A 24248-nucleotide genomic window follows, 5' to 3' on the forward strand; every position below is an offset into this window, starting at 1 on the left:
ATGAATCGTGCACACTATTCAGGTCCACAGAACCAAACATGGAGAAGCAAGAATTCAGCTTCTGTGCACCAAAAAAAATTAATAAAGCAATCTTCCAGAAACCTGCAAAACAATTGAAACACTGAGTTTTTTTAAATTTAGACTAAATGTTTAGAGTTGCCTTTGATTAGGAGTAAGTCCAACATTGATCTACATATTTGATATATGTGGATTTGCTTGATAATTTTGATGGTGGCATTTGACAAAATATAATGCTTATTGCTTATTTCATAAGTGGTGTTTTATGATGTCAAGCACAACTGCCTTGTTGCTGAAACTGTCCTATAAACCTGACTTGACTTAACTGTTGTTTCACCACATAGACAAATATCTGATTAAAGTTTCCAGGAAGCCCATAAAACCAGCGTTTTCTGGGCTGATTGACTGACAGGAAGGGTTCTGTGGATATATGTGTTGTAGCCTGGCAGCTGCATTTTCTTCTTTTCCAGGTTGACGCTGCTTGCCCCAAAGAGAACGTAACTTCATCCTAATTGTATAAAAGAGCACCATGCCAGATTCTCATGAAGCAAAAAGCAATGCCTGAAGACGTGTATGTTTTGTGAGCGTTCTTGCCAGGACTGACAAAACAGTTCAAGGGAGAAGAATTTCTTGTGGGCAGTCTTTAGCGTTTGAAATTTGATAATCATCAATGCTGATTTGATGCCTCCCAGCATTGGCAAATGTTTTCTTTAGCACAAAGAGCTTTCTGAAGTAACTTTACTATCCCCAGCCACTGCTCACACACTTCATTGTTTAGTTAATGCTTTGGAAATTCTGGCACAATTATAGTACACACCCTGCGGAGTGTGAAAGCTGAATGACTAGGTTCTGTCAAAGGTGACATCTGCCACGGGAGGAGCCATTAGTAAAATGATTAGAGGAATACCTCACAAAATCAGGAAGATTCTTCCAGAATCAGAACAAAATCTGCAGAATTATCTTTTTTACTTAACACTGAAACAGTAGGTCATACAACTACTTTTCACTTTATCTGAAATGGAATCTTTGTACAAGCAAGACAGTGAAATAAAAAAAAGTGGTTTGGTTTCATGTCATGTAGTAGCAAGTTAGTGAATGAGATCAAAATGTGTTTGACGGGAAAATATAATGAGTAGAATAATTTGCAGTCTTCTAATTTTACTATGTACCATTTTTCCTATGACGTCATCTTCAATCTGGCAAACTATAATGATTAAAATGTCACATTTAATACCCTATAATTAAATGTTTGATTGAGTAGACATTATCTAGCCATTAGTACTATCTGTGCCAGAAGTAATGGTGGACAAATGTCAGTGATGAAAGACTGAATTTACCATCTGGATACACTATAAAGGCTTGTCCCTCTTAAACTGTACATGTGCTGCTGTTTAATTACATCATGAACAGATTTATTATTTGGTTGTATCCAATCACTTTCTTATTAGATTTATGTGATGTTAATTACTGACATGCCAGTGACGTTAGCAAGAAACCAAGCAAACCAAGTCAAGAAAAAGAGTAATTAGAACATAAACATTTGTATGTCAAAAATAATTCACTAACCATCTCAAATCAAGTGCAGTTAAAATAAAAAAACTACAGGATACAAATTGATCCTTTTTTAGCACAGGACACACACATATGTACTGACAGTAGTTTTATAATGAACTTTATTTAATTACAGTTCTTTGTGCATTCTTTTTTTGCTTTTAATCTTTAACTAAAAGTAATCATGAACTAGTGATTCTGTGTTTAGCCGTGCCCCTTTCCTGGACAAAGACATTGAAGTGTTTCCTATTAAGTGAATATTGCTCTATGTTTCTCTTTCTCAGCAAAATTTATTGTTGATTTTCAATGACATAGAAATCACGCCTTGCTCAATGCATTGTTTTATCTGATATTTACTTAAATCCGTTAATTGAACATTTGCTTCCGGTAACCAGGTGTACTCTCTGGTTGTCTTTTACATAACATATTTTGTGTCATATTTTTGTATTACACAGAGTAATCTGTTCTGTTTTTCTTCCAAATAGAAAATATTTCTGATTTAATACCATTGTGTTTTGCTCTTTTTCCTGGACAAACCGCAAACACTACAATCTTAGACATAGCTTGCCTATTTTATCGTCCTTCTTGGGAGCAGCAATTGATGGTGCAGTATAATTAAAATCGAATTGAACTGAAACAATACACATTCCACCATACATCTTTAATAAGGTATACTTTATATACAATAATAACTTATATATACACAGTTACAATTTGGTTCTGTGACAATTGTGTGTGTTTCTACACATTGTACTATGCTTTAAGTGCTACTGAGGTAAGATATTCAGGAATGGCTTCTGCATAATATATCAGCATAAAATATGTCAGGCAAAAATTATGAGAATAAGCTCTAGCAGGCAATGTTTTTCACAAATATGTGCAAAACATTAAGAGATAAAACCAAAACGTTGTCCTGATGGAGCAGAACATTCCAAATGGAGCTTTCAATGAGAAACAAAGACAGTTAATTTCCATGTGCAGTAATACATACAGGAGTCCAGCCCCTGACTGTAATTAATGGAAGATACAGATGCAGAAAAAGAAAACCTCTGTGCAGAGCAGCAATAGGGGCATTATGCAGGCAACATCAGGGATCAGATTAAGATCTCTTCCATTTAAACAAACTGAGATCAAAGCAACTTTTGGCACTGCCTGGACTTTGGAACCACTTGCTTGATTTTTGACACACAACTACTGAATAAATTAGTATTCATAATTGGCAGCTTCCTTAATGGTGGGCTAGTAAGTTTTAAAATGAACAATAATGTCTGGTCTGATGCTTATCAGAAGGGCAGTTTCTGGAACATGCATACAACACCTAACCAGCTTCAGCTGCTTCTCAGAATTCACACAATTGCATATTGTTCTTGTTTAGTCTATTGGTCCCATAGGGGCGAGGGGAGCTAAAATCCTGTCTGAGCATGACTGGGCCAGACACTAAAGCCGAATGAGAGGAGACAGCCATAGACAAATGTAACGCTACCTCTACCTCTGCACACAGCAACCCTGGGGCCAGTGAGGCCACTCATCTGTCCTGGCATTGCTTTGCAGGAATTTTATAGCTACTCTATTGGGTGTTAAACAGTTAAGTGGCCCTAAATGCTTAATTAGGTGCTGGAAGTCACAGGCACTTTGCACCCGCTCTGTAAACCACAACACATCAGCTTATTAGGGGCATGGTGAGCCACACGTCAAATAATTAGGGATGGCGGCAATGCTAGACCGCAAGATTGGCCTATAAGTAGACTAACAGGCAGTTAGGGGAATGGGGGGAGAGGGTCACAGCTAGGGTCACTGTGGAGGAAGTAGGTGTAGTAGGAGAGTGTGTGTTAGGATTGTAGACATGTGGTCCCAGGCAGAATGCTGTGTTCATTCAGGACACTTAAACGTTAAACTCTCCACCTAAAATGTATCCGTGTGTTTCGAGGTTTTCTTTCCTTTTTTATGAGGTTGAACTTTTCCATTCGCTACATCTGCGTGTCATCAGCGCCTCCACGCTTACCAGACGTATTGTATGTTAATCAGTGGATAAATCCACAATTGTTTTAACGTAAACAACATCCCAAAGTCCTTGCAAGGTCTTAAAGCTGAAAATATCTAATTACACTGTTGGTGGTTTCTGCTTTTGCTTTTTTTGTTTGTTTTTGTTGCAAGTAAACTTCAGCAACAGACACCTTGGCGTCAACAGATGCCCAAAGCAAATTTATCAAGCAAAAGCTGTGCTGAGAGATGTTTTGCGATTTCCATCTGGTCCCAGTGATGGGAAGAGGGAAAGCCATGTTTGCTACTCTCTTTGTGTGATGACAGTGTGATCAATGGAGCAGTTATGAATTGGAACTAAGGCTGTGATCAAACTGGGTCGCCTTCTTCACGACAAAAGCATCTAGCTATATAAATTGCCAGATGAAGCACAAGGTCTGTGTACAAATTCAAAAGCTTTTAGCAAAGGACACCTATGGTCAGTTCCAATTTTTCTAATTAACTATTATTATTATTATTATTATTATTGTTATGTCCTTTAATGAATAAAGACCCTCAGAAAAACACATCAGTGGCTGGTGGAGAACCGGGGGTAAAGACAAAAACAGTAGGTGCATCTTAAACTTGTAAATCATCAAAAAGTTTATGCATTGTAACAAAGTAAAACCCATGTACTGTATAGATTTATTTCAAGTTTTTGTTAATTTTGATGATTATGGTTTAAAGCCCTATGACATAATTGAAATTTGATGATCAGTAATTGCAAAAGAAGCAGACTGTTCTTAGACAGTATTAACACCTCCATGTTCTGCTGCATTGAATCAGAAATTCAAATCAAAAGGAGCTCCGACCTAGTACTGACTACATATACCATATACTCTATGGATACACTTTCAGTAGACTGATAATTCTTTATTAAACCTCCTGAATTTAATGCTTTGAACACATTTCTTTGCGTGTAATTAATTTATACAATATACAAGTTTATACTGTATTCACTTCTTTGAATACAGTATAAATTAACTTTTTGTTGATATACTAATTTAAAGAGATGCACCTGTAGAAAATTTAATTTAATTCCTTAACTTTTAAAAATGAAATGTCAAGTTGCGTCCAGCGCAAAAGATTTCTGGGTATTTGAGTATCATGCAATGCAATTATTTTGTGGAACACAACATGATGATTAAAAATCAGAAAGCAAATTAGATGATTACATTCTTGCAGAGCAGAACCAAAGTGAATTTGAAGATTTAACAACTTTAAAACATACATATTGTTTTCCCTCTCACACTTTGCAACAAAACATAGAAAATCAATCTTTTTTTGGTATTTGGAGTTTAGCTTCTTAAAATATAAAGAAATGTGGACAAAACGCCCACTGGCATTCTTCATGTGATGGGGTAATTTTGTACACATGTATGTAATGTCCTACTTGTCAGGGCAAACACTGTCCCTACATAAATGTGTACTTAAAGACCTCCTGAATATTCAGACGCTGGCACAGCGCTGGGAGGGCGAGGTGCACTGGGACGGACACACCAACTGGCTGTGAAAGCTGTTGATACTCTGTCGGCCAGCCACTGCCACCACCTCGCTGGTTCCCAGCACATCCACGCACAGTGACTCTACAGCGTCCAGCCTCTCGATCTGCACCAGCCGAGTGAGGAGGTCAGGGATGCTGTAGCCGGCCGTGCTCACTCTTTCAAAGAGCTGTAGGCCGTCGCTCATGCCGCCGATCTCATCACGCTTCAGGCCAAAACTCTCTGCCAGGTGCCTCCATGTCTTCACCACAGCCGCTTCGCTGCTGTAGGAGGAACTCAGCATGCGGCTGGTTTTCTCCAGGCAGTCGAAGGGAAGCTCTGTAGGGCTTAGGCCTGAGTAGGAGACATGGATTTAAAAATAAAATGTCAGATTATCACGTTATACAGTAACAAATGTAAAAAAAAAACAAAAAAAAAACACTTTAATGTATTTTAGTACATTGGATATTGCATTAGACTTGCTAAGTCAACATCCAAACCTTCATGCCTTTGATAATCTGTAGCAATATTTGAAAGTGGCTGCTTATAAAGACTCTCCAAAAATGGCTATATATATATCAGAGATGTGTAAAAATTTTAAAACAGATACCATGCACTTTTAGCCTTTGCTCACAAAGGCTAAAGGTCAGGCAGAGTAAGAATAGAAGAGAAGCAGCAACCTTATGTAATGTCAGCTAATTCCTTCCACATATGGGCCAACTAAGTTACCCCACACACTGTCCCACCAAAAGACTTTAAAGGGGCAGCATTATGCATTTTTCAGGTGCAAAGTGGTATTTTATAACACAATCAAGTAAGTATGTATACTTCAGTTATCATAAAATGACTTTAAAGAAATTTGACTTTGTAATTTAACAACTTGAAAAAATGGGACTCTGTCCCTTTAAAAAACATTTCATTTCATTGACAAGCAGCTTGTATAATGAGCTCAGCAGATGCGCTGTTCCACCAGGTGTTTGTTAACTGCTGAAGGAGCTGAGTGGGAGGGTCGCGGGGGAAGGCTGCTCTGTGAGGTGTGGAAACTGCAGCTCCAAAGAGGAGAATAAAGGATTTCCCCCTAAAAAATTGTTAATTTTACTTAACACTGCCTATTTATAAGACAGCTTTGTTTTTAACCAAAGGCGGTCCAACACAATATAATTCAGAGAGTATGAATCCAAAGGCACATCACACTTGAGGGTTTCATTATGCAAAACTTTGTGTTGGTTCATAAAATCTCAATAAATAACATTACATTTTGTAATTGTAACCTGACAAAATATGAGAAAAAAAACACCAAAGCCGTCATCCTTCTCAGATGATGCATCGTTCATTCTTGTAAAACAATAAAAATGTCAATTAAAAGGCTTGGTAGAAAGTTTCTCTTCTGATAGACTTACCCTCGGTAATATTGCAGGTTCTAGCATACAGCTCTAGTATCTTTTTCCTTCGACTCTGTAGCATCTGTGTGGTATTGAAGAAAAAAAAAACATCTTTATGAGATTATAAAAGCATCGTAAGTTATAAATCTGTTCATAATCATATTCTGACTTCAGTACAGTCCTTAAAAAGCTCTGTCTTCCTACCCCTGGGGTTTTATTGTTGTTGATCCCGTTCATGCTGCTGATGTGGTTGCTGGAGGCAATGTGGTTGACACTGTTGATGTGGTTGGGACTCTGGATGTTAATGGTGTGGCTGGCTGCAACTATGGGGGCACCACTGGATGTGCGACCGCGGTCCAGGATTCCCAAAGAGAGCAGAGAGAGGTCAGGTTTGTTGCCCAGGTCCACGAGGCACAAGTTGGGGTTGGGGGACGCGCTCTCGACAGATCCCTGCTTGTCAGATGACGGCTCCTCATCGCTGTCAATGCTGCGGCTCAACAACTGCTCATTCTCAGATGATGCATCGTTTTCACTGCATATACAAAACGAAATAACACGTAATATATTTATATTTAAAAATATTTCAGTTATATTTGACATGTCACCAACAAAAAGTGAAGGAAGTTGAGGAAGTTTTTATGAATTTTGCTATTTCTGTCAACCCTTTAAAATGACTGTTGTTTACAGTTATTAATATTAACTATGACAATTAGTCTAATTGAGCTAATATGTTGCTATTATAAGTTGCTAAAGACAGATTAAAAATAATTGATCATTTTATCTTTGTTTGAAATAGTAGTGAAAATCTGTTTGACTACAAAGCTGTGAGACAATGACTGCACTCTTATACAAGGTATGACATCATCTATGCTGATACAAATAATGACTGATCATGAAAGGAAGGCTGCCTATTGGGGTCTTTTAGTCATACTAAATGAATAAATGATTTACCATCTGCTGACAATAAATCAGTTTTTTTTTCTCTCTGACATTGCTTTTTATTCCAGCTGCTATTTATTTTGAATGAATCTTTATAAAAAAAAAAAAATGTTTTGAGTCTATTGATTTTGTGAACTTTGTTATTTTTAGAGAAAAGGTGTACAAAAGTAAAGAAAACATTTAGTGGACCAGAGTCCATCTTAACGGTCTTACTGGTCGCTGGTTTAAACATTTTCATATCTCATTTTATAGACTGAAAGGCTTTTATTAATGTAATTTTTAATCGTTGACTATGACTGTATTTTTTTTGTGTTTTTATGATGTAAAACACTTTGAACTGCCTTGTTGCTGAAATGTGCTGTATAAGTCAACTTGACTTGACTTGACTTGACTGGAACTACTATGTGTCAAGAGGTGGTAGAAAATCACAACAAACAAGGCTCCATACTAATTGCTACTTTTATTCAGCATCTTTATGATCCCACCAGCTCAGATTTATACAACATCTCCTTACATCCATGCTCATGACATACAATGTTATATTTGTGTTAGTATGAACCATAGTCACTGAGTCAGTACTGCACAAATCTCTGTGGGTAGACGTGACAACTCTGGCACCAAATCAAGGCTAAAAAGGCAAAATCCAAGTTAGAAATTTAAACTGAGCTAAATATGAACTAAAGGCCACAGCTCATGTAAATAACCTAGTTGTTATCATTGACTTTAACTTTAACTATAAAATCAAGTTCATAATAAATCAGTCTATTACTCTTCTTGAAAATAATGTCACAAGAAAAGCATGTCTGTGCTTTTATACTGATTGAAGCCTGGTGCCTTATTCTTTGTAGTTATTTATAGTAATTATAGTTGTTATAATTAACTGGAATCAACACTAGCAAGCATGAGCTTTATGAAATCGAACAGTCAGAAATCAGCCTGGATATCGGTGCTTCTCTAACCTTTACGGCATGTCTGTAAATCACAGGAAGATGCTATCTTGTTTCCACATCTCCTGCTGTTTTTAAGCAGTTCCTGAAACAACGCTGCCTTTTACAACACAATCCCATATATCATAATTTTGTCAACAATCCTCTCTCTTTCCATCTCCTCTGGGTTTTCTTGCAAAAGCACCTTGTTGACAGAGATGAACACTGAATGCTATTGTATCCATGTCCTATGCTCTTTCTTCCCAAATACACACTTACACACAAGATGCCATTGTTTCCCAGATATCTAACACCCTTTCTGGCAACTAATGTAGTGAGTTAGCACATCCTCTGGCATCCAGCTTCAATGCGTCGTTGACTGCTGTGGATGCAAATATGTGTGTGTGTTCCATGTGCATGTATGTAGAGTATCTGTGTGTATCACCGCTTCTTTAATTTGCTATTCTTCCATTAATATTAAAAGACAACAAATTAAAGCATACATACAAAAAGCATTTGAGTAATTAAACAGATTGGTATGCAGACATAAAAAGTCTTCACGTTTCAACACTTCTCTCTGTGCACTCACCAGTGCCAATAAAGCATGATTGTCCTCGCATAATGTTTAAGGGGTATGCAGAAAGGAAGGAGAGAAAACCTTCAGTCTTTTGTTGTCTGGGAAGACATGCTTTCCCCTGATGGTGGTTTTATGTGAAGATTGGAATAAATACAACTGTGCACCGTGACAACTTACGCCTTTTCTCAGCCTTTCTTATGCCTCAGGGCTCAATTGTGCTGCCTTTCCTCATACTCTGCACTAGGGCCACAAAATTGGGCTGTCTGCTTTATTACTTAATTTTTAAAAAACTCAGGTGATGTTATTTTACACATACTGTACGTACTCGCAGACACAAGAAGAAATGCCCACAGGGCAACAACACAACTACTGGAAAGGCTGGTTTTGTGGCAGTTTAATTATGGGCAGATTGGGATAAATTATGTTGTGCTGAGTCTGTGTATCCAGATATACTCATTAATTCAGCATGTGCGGGATCAGAAAACACATTTTGATTTAATTTGCTCTAACCTGTATTTAAAAATGTAAGAACTTTTAAAATCAGAGTAGAAAAACTTTGTAAATCTATAGAATTTGTAGCACGATTGATGGTTGACAAGATACTGGAAAATATTTTTATAGTTCTTCTGTATATCACAGCAAAAAAAGTAACCTATTGTTACAAAGTAACTTATTATCACAAATCATGACAGACATGAGTAAAGGAAAGAGAGTATATTTTGTCTTTCCCATCTATACACCAGGATAGCAGTCAAAGCTTTTGTCTAGAAAGATTTGCACCAAACTACATGAGAGGTACTTTCAGAGGGAATGTGATTTTTTTTTTTTTGTTTGTCTCACTCAGAAGAAAGAATTGGTTATTCCAAAAAATATTTAATGCACTCAGCAAAACAGACCATTTTTGAAGAAATATTCTTTTGATTAATTAAAATAAGGGTGTTTGGAAGTAAGGGGTAAAGTTACACTTAAAGGCTGAAAAGTATGGGGTTGTCATGTTGGTTTATGTTTTGCTGAACAAAAGACTGATGCTCTTACTACATTAGGTGCCATTACGCAGCATCTGAAGACATTAAATAGGAAATTAAAGCTTGTTGCCTAAATCTCAGTTAGATCAACAACTGTGTTGAACAAGACTTACTACAAACTTGCCTTGCTTACACCAGTTCAAGCCATCAGTAGGTATCTGAATGTGTGATTGACCCAATAAGATGTTAAAAGCTTGATTAATTTGGTAGATTTCAGTTTTTTTTTTATTTCATATGACCACTGAGACATAATCTCTGCATGGTAGAACATCGGACATTTTCCTCACCTTTTCACCGTCTTCTGAGGAGCTGCTTTCAATTTGTCATACTCATCTTTCTCAGAGAAAATTACCACATTATCTGTGAGCAGAAGAAGAAACAAAAGAACCTTTAAATTCAAAATAGAAAGACATGAACAAAAAGTGCCACTATTTTGAATGAAGCACACCCATCAAATTAAACTTCAACTAATTATTAGGATGAGTTAAAAGATGAAAAAGAATTTATTCCTCAGGCTAAACCATTTTTACACTAAACAACATCAGCAGGGTCAATGTATAAAATGATTAAGGTGAGTATTATGATAAATTACACTGACATAATGGCTACTGATAGGGGCAGACAGCCCAATGAATGGATATGAGAAGAAGTAAAGGGTATGGGTGTGCGTGTGTAGTTTGAGTTAAAGCGTCTGTGTCTTTCATCTCAAAACCTGATTATGTCAGTGTCTACATGAGTGACAGCTAGCTCCGGTAGAGCTCCCAGCAATGGGCTATGCTCCCACATACACACACCAAAGTGGATTCACAAACACCCCCACACACACAAAGCAAGCTGTTTAGAGCAATGACTGCAAATAATACAAACATCTAGCCATCAATAACAAAGCTAAGAAACGAACCACAGCATTGTTTTACTTTTTTCTTCCATTTTTGAGTTATATTAAGTTTGTAGCTACATTAATTAGCATGTGTGTGTGTATGTGTTTTCCTTCACACCACATGTAAGTGGTTAGTCAGTCAGTCTGCGAGTGAAATTGAACAGAGCATCATTGTGAGGAGAAATGGCGCCTAAAGCAACATATGGCTTTAGCTTTGGAAACTTCACATTCCATCACGATACACTCATCATGTCTGTCAGGATGCAGCACACGCACATACACACACACACACATGCATGCATAAGGGAAGTGCAATTCCCACACAGGCATTTGCAAACATTGTGAGAGAAAATACCAATAAAAACACAATGAAAATGAATTTTGGAGCCTATTTAACTTTAGCCATTAAAATGACTTTAAACATCATTCAAGCATTTTAGTTAGCAAATGTAGTGTTCAATAATGCTTTATTTTGCTGTTGAATTCTACTGAGTGATTTGATTAGACATTAACTTACAATGATGTTTGTGCTTGTTCATCAGACTTACTGTCCAGCAGATACCAATGAGGCAGATATAACAGCATTAACTCAGTAATAGTGTAAAACCCAAACTTACAGTTAAGTATGTCTTTGTATTGACGCAAGATTCTCAGTTTAGATTCTCTGTTTACTAGTTTAGCAACAGCACTACTGCCACTCTCAAATGTGCTAGAAAATGGAGCTGCTTAACACTGAGGCCTTTGTTAATATGTTTAAAGATGCTAAATTATTCATAAGTACATCATCTCAGTAAAACCTTTTAAATGTTTAATTGAAAGAAGACAGCTATTAGTTTGCAAACAGATTTATATTAATTACTGTTTGTCTTGTTTCTGCTTGTTTCTATATTTTAAATTCAATTGACTTTAGTCACAGTTTAAATCAGTTTTCCTTATTTTGAGGGTGCAGCATTTTAAACTACAAAAATTGTTTCTGATGTATGTGATCTGTTGGAATTTTAATTATTTTTGCATTTAGACTTTTAGAGATTTGAATTTGTCTAAAATTGAACAAACTGAAAAATGTTACAGTTTTCAATGTTAAACATAATTTTAAATTATTTAAAATTTGCAACAAAACAGCCTCCAAATGTAACTTAAAAGTCAGATCAATTGTTATAAATTACAGCTTTTTTAAAGCCATGAGGAGGCAGGTTATTCTAGTGGTCCTCTACTAGCCTTTTAGATTTTAGCTGTAATTATTAACTTAGTTTTTTAGTCAAATCAATGGAAGGTACTTTTAGAAAACATATAAAGCAGATGAAGTCAAACTTAATGATGCTGTAATGAGTACAAAATTGATCATGTGGGCAAAAACGTGGAAAAAGTTAAAATCATGAACACTTGTATGTAATAGGATTATTCTTCTTTCATGTAAGTATGGCAAAGGATAATAAAAGCCAGGATGAGATTTATAACAAGAAAATAAGTTTTCATGTAAACACGTTTTTTTTGTTGTTGTTTTTTTTTTTACAACTGAATACTTCCGATCAAGGCAAAAGAGAAACAATAAGAGTAAAAACACAGTCTGCTATTCATTCCTGGTAGCATGTCTCACCAGGGACATCTTTCTTGTCATCCTGTTTGATGGTTTGAGCCTCCACAGCTTTCACAACCTGGCCAGAACAACATGCTGCACACACAGAGAGCGAGAGGGAGAAAGAAAGAGAGAGAATGGCATAAAATACAAAAGCCTTAGATGTTAAACTGTGCAAATCTGTTTTTGCGCTCAACTCACCATGGCCACCCGGCTTGGCCTTCAGGATATAAAACATGATGATGAGAACGATGGCAATAGCCATGATGAAAATGGTTGACATGGCGATAATAAGCGCTGTGGCTAAATGACCCTGTCCAGGTGATTCTAAAGAAGGCAGTCATGAATACGGGAGCAATGCAAAATACATATAAATGAAATGAAATAACAAAAACATAGACTGATCGGAAAACAAGCAAATGGAGAAAGATTTTGTCAAAGTGAGCTTCTGCATACCTTTAATTCGGTGAGGGAAGACTGTCGTGCTCCCAGGGTTAATTGGTGGTTTTTCTTTGGGTTTGCTGATTTGCATGCCTGTAAAACACATGTGCAGACAGATTCATGTTACATTATCTGGTATTTGACCGTTTATGAACTATTTGAAATGTTTCAGGAGTCATTTGGCTGCCTAGAAGACTGGGACTACACTTGTGTAATGGATAACAATAGTCCCAATTTGTTAGAAAGGGGGCAATAGAGTTGTTCCAACTATCAAGGGATCACACTTCATAGCTTCTCCTAGAAAATATACACTAGGGTGTTGAAAATTAGGCTTTTTTCTTTTTTTTTCTTCTAAGCATTTTGTTGGGCTGCTGTGTGGAAATGGGGTGCCTGGATTGATTTGATAGTGCAACTGTCATTACAAAGTTGAACTGGTTACCCAGTGTGGATTGGACTCTGATGGCCCTGCACCTTATCACTGATTCAGTTTTCAGGGACAGGATCTTTTTGTATAGTCGTGAAGAGGAGGGTGTCTGTTTTTTTTAACCTCAGGTTATAACTTGATATTTGAAGTTGACATGGTTCCTTTGGCCTCTTCAAGACATCACCTTTATCGTGCAGTACAGTAGTCTGTAGCCGATTGTAACTTAACCTGGATATGATTTAGACATGGGAAAGTTGTATTGCACTTTCTAAGCGCAGGGCCAGTTTCTGTCTCAAATGGAGGAGTTCCAGTCTCTTGGCGTCTTCCTCGTGACTGACGGAAATATGTTAAATTATATAACCCCTACTCAAAACATTAATAGATTCACATTGTTTGGCAATTTGGGTTAAGTTGTCTTGTCCCAGGACACATTGACATGTGGAGTATGGATGCCTTCCAATTACCACATGACTGCTCTTCTGAATGAGTCACAGTGATAGTAAGGAGCTAAACAGATTGTGACCTCATCTGCAGTAATGTGAACCCCATTCCAGTGTTTAGCTACTTTGTAGTGAACAAAGAGCTGCAGACTCTTTTTATGCTACCAACCGTTGAATGCAGGTAGATTTTAAAATATGACTACAGTGAATGTTATGTGCCTCAAGCAAAGATATAAACTTCAAAGGGACATTATTGACATAAGGATTATCTCAAGACATTTGTGGCACTACGGTATACCCAATCCTTTAGAGTTAGACTACCTCAGGCAAGCTTTCTATGATTATATACCTGCATTTATATGTATGGTAGAAAGGGGAAGAGCCAAAGTGATTGTCTAATTTTACATGCTTTCATTGCTACTACATCTGCAATGAAAAAACATTGCAGATGTAGCAAAATACCTTCATGTTATAATTAAAGCTTCAGCAAAGATTAATTTCTTTTTAAGAAAACAATTGTGTATTTGTGAAAATAAAAGAAAATTCCCTGCAGTCAAATACAAAGGTAATTCTCTATTTCTATAAGTTCCTCTTTGACTTTAATCCCCTTTTCTCTACAATGCACTTTGGAAGATTGTGTATAATTTTACTGACAAACAAATGCATTAGTGGCAGAAATGTCTTCATCGCCAGATCAGCGATCATGAAGAATGTGAACTGAGAGAAGGATGTGGGAAGAGGCCCTCAGGCCTCTTGGTGGCCAGAAATCATGGGTCAGAGCACACCCACCTTCAAGTTATGCCTTCAATTTGCAGCTGTGTTTACGAACATTTGCAACTGCATTGAGACACAATACACAATGTTTCAGTACTAACAGCTGGCATTTAGGAAGCCTGTTTGGAACAACATTAACAAAATATGTTCATAATGGTGTATATAAACTGCAGTCAGAATTGGAAATGAAATTTACAAACATTTATCTCATTTGCTACACTTTTAAATCCTACATAAAGGGAGTTTCAAAGAACTTGTATTTTGATAACTTTACTCTGCTTCTTTTATTGTTTGTTCTTCCACGCTGATTATACTACATACCTCATCATAAGCTTTCTCTTGTCATATAATTTTCAATACAAAGATTAAATAGAAATATTAAACTATACTAACCTTGTCTGTTGTATCTAGACTCTAGGTATGTCTGTGTATCGTGTGTTCAAACTTATTCCTGAATGTTGCAATAGTTTATATGGATAAGTTGTAGTTTTCACAATTAACAACACTGATAATTTAATGTTTCGCCAATTGGTTCAGTCAACCACAGCATTTGTTGATGCTATCATAAACTTAAAGCCTTGCTGTCCTGTTCACCAATATATTTTCAGGTTGGGTTTATAAGCAGAATTTGTTTTCCAATGTTGTTCATTCTAAAGTAGGATTAGGGAGTTATATGTAATGTTGCTTCCAATACTGAATCTTACTGGAAAACCTTAATATCTCAGAATTTACATATCAAACACTTGGTAATCCTATCTAATTACATCTATTACAATGTAATTTCTCCCAGATTCAGATTAATATTTTTTCTGATATTTTAATAACCCTAATTTGCTTATGCAACATGCTGCTAATCTTTTCGCACAACTTTGCCAGGAGTTCCAATGATTGCAAAGCGTACACTTTGGGCATATGGGTTTAGTAAACACTGACTGACGCTGCAAGGTTTTGACAAGTAATAATGACAAAGTCAGATCAACAAGTAAACTCAAAAATATTAACCACTAGAACAAACTGAATGACTGCCACAACAAACACAAAGGGGATAAAGAAAGTAACTAAGAGAAGAAGTCCCAACCTTTGTTTTAAATGGCTTTTCAAGCTTACATGATATGGCGGTATTAATATGTTCAGCTACAAGTTCTAGAAAAGTAAATATATATATATATATATATATATATATATATATATATATATATATATATTTGCTTGCTCTTGAGATTCTGTTTCATCAATAGGCTCTGGCTTATAATTCTTAACTTAAACCAATTTAGTTGAAAACATGTTGCGTTTACAGACACAGGCAATAGATCTGACAGTGACATCAATATAAGAAAGATATTTCTTATATTGATGTTCTTATATTGAACCCACAATGTTCCCAAAATTCCCTAACGATGGTATGTTAGCTTTGGCATTGCATTTAATTGACTTTTTTTTTTTTCTAAATACCACTGCCTGACAATATTTCACAACCAATAACACTTCACAGAAGCAAATTATTGGCATTGGCAGCAGTTAAAGTTGATTTTTCATTGTGATACATTCTCCCATTGCAGAACACAAACTTTTTTTATTGGGCTGTGTGGATAAAATGCAGGCCTCACTACTCCATCTGTCAATATATTGCTCCCAGTCCCCCCTTATTGTTGCCCTTCTGGAGTTTTCATCAGTTCAGCTTCTGCCTCTTTCCTAATAGAGCTGTAAACTCCCAACAGCTTATAAATCACGCCTTTTAATAAGTCTTTCATTTCACCAAGTTGATATACTGTTGGCCTCCTTGGCATGTGCCTCACCACGTTCCATACATTCAGGGTTTATTGTTACCGCATACGCACATACAAATGTATACACCCGCGCCCTGTGGTTGAAGGCATCAACTTGGGGTATGTGTTTACACTTTTTTTGAATGAGGACAAGAGTTTGAACTGAAATTCTGTTAGGACTTTGTGGTTAAATCTCTTAATCATGTTCTCAGGCTGAAAAAGAACAGCAAAATGCTAAATCTGCCAGGTGTGCAACACAGGTGTGCCAATCAAAACAACTTGAAAGAAACTAAGTTGAACTCAACTGTAGGGCGAATAAAACACTTAAAGGCAAAATATCATTTGGAGCAAGAATGCCAAAAAAATCTTGACAACATTAAATGTAAAACAAATCCCAATCTTCAAAACAAATAAGTCACTTTCATATACAAAAGTTACATAACCCCATCTTGAAGCCTGTCTCTAAACATTTTTTTTCAAAATGAATATGTTGAATAAATGTGTAGTCACCTACTGGTGGCCACACATTCCTACAAATATAATACACCCAGTGATCAGACAGATAAATGAAACAACGTTATCCAAACATGATAACGATTATTATGTTTGGAATGCTACCTTTTACTATGCTTTTTGTCATATGTTTTACCAAACCGATTAGCTTTAAAGCATATTTTTATAAGCCATATTATAGGAAGAACATTTTACGCCAGCTGCAAACTTCTTTTCCATCTAACACACATATTTGTTAAATTATGTGTGTTAGATGGAAAAGCACTAAATTGCGGAATACTGAGGGTCTTGTAAGATTATAGCTGGTACTGGTTTAACAAATGACTAAGTACTAAATGTTTCAGCACATCAGAAGCAAATTTTCATCCCCAGGACTTTGAAAAAATTGCTCAAACAACTTTTTATTTAATAGAAAGAACTGGACATGCTGAGCGGGTCACGTTACTACTCTATCTACCGGTAACCTTTTTAATTTAACGACTTTCTTCTGGCAATATTGCGCGTTTACGCTGCCAATATTTAAATTACTCTAATACGACTGAGTTTCAGTAGTATTTTCTTGTATTTAAAAATAAAAATATCTTAGCATGGCCATAAAACTCTGTCATACTTGCTTTACTGACCTACTGCCGTTTCTCTTTTCACTGTCAAACTTCTCCATCTCTCCTCTATGACGGTGGATATATTTCAAAACATCTGCGCTTGCATCCTTCACTCTGTTGATTAGTTTGAACACTGCTGCCACCTAGTGACCGGAGGCTAGTTCACTTCGTCACGCCCCCCTATGGGTATTGCAGTTTTATCTTCCCAAATAAAACACAAACTCATTATATGCACAATCACTGTGCGACCCTGGAATATGACGTGTTCTGGTGACACAAGATGATTGAAGGAATGGATGAGCTGGTGCCAGTGGTTAAGAGTGACAATGTTGGTCAGAACTAGAGCAGAAATTACAACATCTGCCTGAATGGTGCAAGTATTTTAGTATTTCAAATGATTTATTATTATTATTATTATTATTATTATTATTATTATTATTAAATTTTTTTTTACATGCAGTCGTTAGCATTTCTCCTGCCTTCCTACTCGTCACTGGAAAAATCATCCATAAACCTTGATTTTATAAACTCAAGCTTAAGCATTAGACTGTGCTATTATTACTTTGTCTTAATTGGATACATTGTTTTATACTGAAGACCTAAATTGGCATTTAAAACATAATGTCAACACTTCTGGTATTTTCTGGAGTATTCTTGACTTCTTTGTGCTTGCCATTATATTACAGATTATCAGGCATAAAAATATTTTACTTTTATGAGCTACAAGCACAAACACAATTCGAATAGAAACATTTTAATAAATGACTATGTATGCTTTTTCAGAAAAGATGAGAATAAAGCAAGAGTTGACTTTGCAGAATAAGATTATATTGAGTATTGATGGTGAATTGCCTGTGTGTATTCAGCTACAAATTTGGAAGTTGAAGGCCATAGAAAGTACAGGGAGAAAGTAGAAAATTAGCAGGGCCTACAGCTTTTTATCACAACCTGCCAAAGAGTAGCATCAAGGCAAGTAAAAACATGCTAATCATCCGTCTTTCTCATACCCGCCAAAATTTTAATTATCACACAAGCACCACTAGGCAGGAGCCAGGGTAATTTACAGATTACATGGCAAGTGTCAGCCTGCCATCACCCAAAGCAAATAAAACTCAGATCCCTGACAATTTTGTGTTGTTTTTTAGGGGAATCGACCTTGGCTTTGTTGTTAAGAGGATTTCAGAGTGGAAGTAAACAGGTCGCCCACTCTTGGCTTTAACAAGAACATTTAAGGTGTTAATTATAATATTTATTAAAAATAAACACATAATAATTGTGTTTCACCTGCCATGTAAACTCGACAATAAGCTGCAGAAATGGCATGCAATTAAAATATTCTGTATAGACCTTATATACTAATGCTGTTGTGTAGCTGATTATTCTTCCTTCTCTACAAGCCCAGACCACTTTTCGGGAATTTCTTCTTTCAAAACAAACACATTAAATATGACAGAAGAACAATAACATTTGTTTCTGGATTCTTTAATTACACAGCAAGGGTATTTTGAGCAACTACAAGTCCATAAATATTGTTTCTCACCCTAAAGAAATTAGAGTGAATTGAGCAAATTTTGCCAAATTTGCACAGTTTGGCAAATGGATTTAAGTAAAAATCTGGGCAACAACAGAGAAACAAGGCAACCCCTCAAATTTGTTTTATTTCTTTTGTCATTTCACACAAATTTAATTGTATTTTCCCAGAAATTTATTTGAAAATCTAGATGAACATATTTATGGCATGAAATGAAAGTGACATCTGCATTTCTAAATACTTTACGAATAAAATTCTTAAAAGTATTTAGGAATATTTTTCAGCCACATTATTTCCAAATTTGAAGCATGTTTTATGTAGAACTTTATATTAGCATTAAATATAATTTTAAAAGGTTTATACATACAACATGTCCTGCATTAGGGGTTGTCAAACTGTAGTGAATTAATAGACATTTTTGTGACTACACCAATGTCATAACATGGGACTGGAAATACAAAATATGTTCACAAATCAAGACAATTACATTAGTATGCATTTTAGAAGCTTTAGAAAGTTTGTGCAACTCTTTAAAAACTTTTTAGAACAATTGAGCTGGATTTGCACTCATGCGCATACACACAGATTCATGTGTAGATAGTGTGGAGGTATGCAGGATGATTAGTGAGACGACAGTGATGTTATCGATGAACTGTCAAACACCCAAGAGGAACTAGAAAAACAGCAGCACCAGCGGCAAAGTGGTCTGTACTCTCTTGTTACTGCAAGCCAAACTTGCCCACATGGTAAAGTAGTGACTCCAGTGTCTGGAAAAACTCAGCACAACCTGCGACCTCCGGCTGTTTCTGTTTCCCAAAACTTAGTCAAGCGTTTCAGCATCTGCTTCCACCTAACCTGTCCTGTTTTATTTTCATTCCATGTGGCAGAAAAGCTTCACACTGAGTAGCTTCTAAAGGAGAGGAAGCCAAATTTGTATTTTGTAATATCAGTTAAGTTGTTGCATTTAATGCATTAAACTCGAAAATTCCAACCAAAAGAAAATGGCAGCAAGAGAATTTAGACGACAAAAAAGCAATTGAGAAAATGACACAAAGAATAGTAAATCTTACATTCTTTTGTGTTGCTCGGGGCATTTTGGCAGGAATGGCAGACCATCCCATAAGCGTTCCTGGGTTTGTTGTCCAACATATAATACCTATAAAAGATAAACATGAAATCACATCAGCAGTTTTTTTATTTTATATTTTAAATTTCTTACCATTATACAAAACAAAGATAGAGAGATGAAAAAAAAACCTTTTAAAAACTGTAAATAAGTACACTCAGCTGAAATGACCTCCCAACATTCTGCACTTAGTGCAAAAGCATGGAAAAGAGACTAAGGTGAAAATTTTGACTTTGTGACGAAGTGCACATAATTAACGCCCTGCAGGCACTAAGAAAATGGCTTAGTACAGAGACTGCCATCAGTCATAAAAAGATCACGCTGTACAGGAGAAAAAAGACGGAGTAAGGAAGGTAAGAAAGATGCCAACGCACCAAACAGATGAACACTATTAGATCTTTTTATGCTCAGGGCCATGAGAACAGCTTTTCAGTTTGTACACAGCAGACGTACAGCCTAAAGGTAATCTGAAGTTAGCTGCTGGTGAAACATATAAGAGAAGCACATCTCAGTGCAATATGACATAAATAAATCAAAACTGATCACCAAATATAAAGCAGCTTAAAACATTTGGATCAACCAACTGTGAGAATACATTATGTTCTCACAATATACCTCTATACAGGTTGTTTAAATTACTTTTCCAAAGAAAAATCTAAAATATTCTGCATACATTTTAATCCCACTCTCTTTTATTCTGATACCCCTTAATTAAAATCAGTACAATTCACTAGATACACGCTAGGGTAACAGATAAAATTCAAAAAACAAAACAACAACAAGATCTCTATAGCGTTGAAAATTAGGCTGTGTTAGTTTCATTCTCCCTAAACTATCCCCAAGGTATCCTGTTACATTTATCAAACCGTAAAGTTGGTAAGATAAGAAACATCTTTGTCCATAATTGGCAAATATTTAGTGAGTTCTGCTGTTTTCTTTTGTAAATTATGATGATCCTGGAACATAACCTCTCTGTCAGACCTCTGAACACCAGAAATCATTTATCAGTTAATGTTTTTACCAGACATTCTTGGCCGAATTCAGATCGAACGTGATCTAGAAGCCGTCTAATCAGAATAGATGGATGTTAAAGAATGTGCTTTCATCAACCATCCATGTTATGTCCATCAATGTTATGTTGAATGTTGAAGCATTTTGTTCTTTGCACATCAGCCATGAAGATCAAATTCTCCATCCATTCTGATAAAAAAAAATTAATAAATTTAACGATACAGATTCAATATCAAAACCAATCACCAGCTGATTATTGAGTAGAATATTATTATATGCCTCCATATAATTTTAGAGGCAGGGCCCCTCCTACTTCTATTTGTGTTACTTGGAATCCTGACTTTTAACTTGAGTTGCAAGTTTCTTTTGAGCACCAGTTTTCATGAAGCCACTTTGAAGTCTGATAATCAAATTTTTCTGTCCCTCTGGGAATAATTTTCCACATAAGAAAATGATGGAGCCATGCAGATGGATACAGTCCATGTAAGTCATCCAGAAAGTTTTGGCACATAAAAAAGTCTATGCTGATTTTCAACTAAAATTCCATGCAAAGAAAAAAAATCCATATGTTTTCAGTCTGTCAGATTTACAAAGTCATGTGTATGCATGAATCTTTAAATCTTTTTAAATCTTCCTTGCTTGCTTCACAAAAGCAGTTAACCTTGTTCAAAGAAAAAGAATGGGCAATAGTAAAAGGCTGCAAGTAAAACAAAATGAGAGTTCTTAGATCGGTCCAGATGATTATCAGGGGGTCCTGGTTTTATGTAAGTTTTTTTACATCACCATAATCAACATGAGTCTCATTGGATTCTCCGATTAAGCTTATCCCTACTCAACACATCAGTTTAGTCAATACCTGGATAGATTTGCAGTTGTGACAGTGTTTGAAAACATTTTAACTTCACAATTGTAGGCTACTTTGGGTTGATTCATCACACTGACCCCAATACGGTTGGAAGTGTATGGGTTTGTGTTGGCAATACCTTAAAAGTTTAAGGAGTATAAAATACCTCTGGGATATAATGTAACAAAGAAAAATCTAAATCATATGGAATCTGTGTTGGCTGCCTCATCAAATCTACAATTCATTTGTAGGGCGTCCTCGAACACTCTAATTTTAATCCTGAGATTTCAAGACGTTCCTGCATCAGGGCCATAACTCATCCTGAATTAGTTGTTGGTGAGCAGGTCAGAGCATATCCTGTTAATAACTTTTTAAAGCATGTAATCAGGAGCAGTCACGTAAAAGGAAAGTAATGCCAGGGTGCTTTTAAAGTTTAAACTCTTAGGTGACTGTTACTGCTTAGGAGTGGTTTTATTTATGAGTGGGTGATTAAATGCCTGTGATTAAATGATGACCTACAGATGGCACCAGTGTGCCAAGACACAAAGAGCAAGAAAGGTTATGTTCACATGGCAATCTAAATATGTTTATTTCCTTTTGTTTATTTTTTGCCCATGTGTGACTCATATCTGACTTTTTCTTGCCTGTCTGAATGGCCCAATTCTGATCTTTTCACTCCCCAAAAATGTGAATTGTGCCACTTCCATTATGGTGGAAGTTCTTCTCTAACCATGCTTTAAAATCCCAAAGTCACAGAGACTCAAAATATAAAATATAGCCCCTGCAAAGCAAGCAGAAGCTATAAAAAATGTTTGTCAACTAGCTACTTTCTTCATCTGTAGTAAAGAAAATAACAGCTGGCAGGACCAGTAGAGGACATAAAGAACTTTCAAGAAAAGTTGGCTCTTAAAGCTTAAGTTGGAATAAAAGCAAAAGAAAACAAAACAAGAAACAAATGTGTAGTTGGATTACAACATTCCAGATGTTGCCAGGTGAATTTTTCAGACATTTGGTGTTGTTTTGTTTTCTTTAACAGTGGAAAGATACATGTAAGAAGCTGTTATTAACCTTTACAATTACAGGTACATTATTTTAGAATAACTACATTTTTAAAAGCATTGCACCAATTACTTGAACAAAGATCAAAATCTATTCTGGTCTGGGTTTTCCTATTTAGGCTAATGTAAAATCAGAATATTTTTTTCTGTTCATTGAAGGCATCAAAACTAAGAACTCCAATTTGTTTACGTCCATAAATGTAAAAATCAATTTCAGGTACTTTAATATAATTTTTAAGTTTAATAAAGTGAATATAACAGTTCGGGACATGCTTTGATGTACAGTACAGACCAAAAGTTTGGAGTATAAAATACATTGCAATATTAATGTCAATCTTTGATTTTCTGTTGAATTCAAAACTACTACCGCTCTTGTAGCACTTCTTCTGTGGTGCTTAAAATACTATAAGAGACTAACATGTCTAAATCAGATTTTGAAGGTCAGAACTCAATGAAATTTGGAAATTAGTATGTGCCAGGAAAAGCCTGATAGGTAAATTTCTTTATGTGAAACCTAGAGCTTCTTCGTCGATTGTCCTAAATCTAAAATAAAAGTGAACACACACTTCACATGGATATTGAAATTGTTGCAATCTGCAGAGCAATTTGCATGCCTTACCCTGGTAAACATGGCCCACATTCAGCGTCACTTTCAGCAGTTCCTGCTACACGGACAGTGGCTTTGTAGAGAGCATCGCAGTCCTTGTGGCGCCTGCAGATCTCGTACTTTCCTTTGGAGTATTTTCCCTGCGAGCACGGTATGCAGGCAAAGTCCTCATCCTTCATACCGTAACCACAGTTCTGCAAAGCACATCCGTATTTTAAATACACACAGACATCCTAAATCATTTAGTAATAAAAATGAATTCCTACATCATTCTAAATGTGCTTTTCCCATCAATGGAATTATTCATTACTGTGATGTGGACACACAAATTTGGTTGCACACTGTAAACACTTAAAAACACCCATCTGTTTCCAGAACTGTCTTTAGCACAAATCTGGCTTTGCTCTTCTGAGATGACAGGAGAGAAATCTGATTGGTCACAGAGGTCCTTAGTATGTGTGCGTGTGGGCGTGGGTGCGTGTGTGTGTGTGTGTGTGTACAGTTTTCCATGCATGGTAGTATTTAAGATGACCAAGTCATTGTATTGTTTTCTTGCATCCATCTTCTTCAAATGGTGCTTCCTCTCTGTGGGGAGGCCGGATGGCCCACACACAAAATCACACATGCTCGCATTTACAAAAACATACTCTTTCTCTCTTCTTTGCCCTCTCTTTCATCTTTAATTTCCCTCTTACTTTCATCTGTCTATTAAACAGGGCCGTGCCTCCTAGAACTAG

General features: G+C 36.2%; 1 protein-coding gene across 2 annotated transcripts in view; it reads right to left on the reverse strand.

The window, feature by feature from the left end:
• Nucleotides 1-2211: 2211 nt before the first annotated feature.
• edar (ectodysplasin A receptor) overlaps nt 2212-24248 on the reverse strand; it is a 42055-nt gene continuing 20018 nt past the window's right edge. Inside the window, exons 4-12 of one of the 2 annotated variants that reach the window (XM_044130824.1) lie at nt 23524-23705; nt 19936-20021; nt 12831-12908; nt 12576-12701; nt 12396-12470; nt 10206-10278; nt 6656-6983; nt 6470-6533; nt 2212-5423 (exon numbers count right to left, since the gene is read on the reverse strand). In XM_044130824.1, coding sequence (XP_043986759.1) covers nt 5038-5423; nt 6470-6533; nt 6656-6983; nt 10206-10278; nt 12396-12470; nt 12576-12701; nt 12831-12908; nt 19936-20021; nt 23524-23705 — 1398 coding nt within the window. In that variant the 3' untranslated portion in view covers nt 2212-5037. The remainder of the gene's footprint in view (nt 5424-6469; nt 6534-6655; nt 6984-10205; nt 10279-12395; nt 12471-12575; nt 12702-12830; nt 12909-19935; nt 20022-23523; nt 23706-24248) is intronic. The other variant, XM_044130825.1, reaches the window with a different exon arrangement.

This window comes from Gambusia affinis, linkage group LG11, assembly GCF_019740435.1.
Source record: "Gambusia affinis linkage group LG11, SWU_Gaff_1.0, whole genome shotgun sequence".
Classification (NCBI taxonomy): Eukaryota; Metazoa; Chordata; class Actinopteri; order Cyprinodontiformes; family Poeciliidae; genus Gambusia; species Gambusia affinis.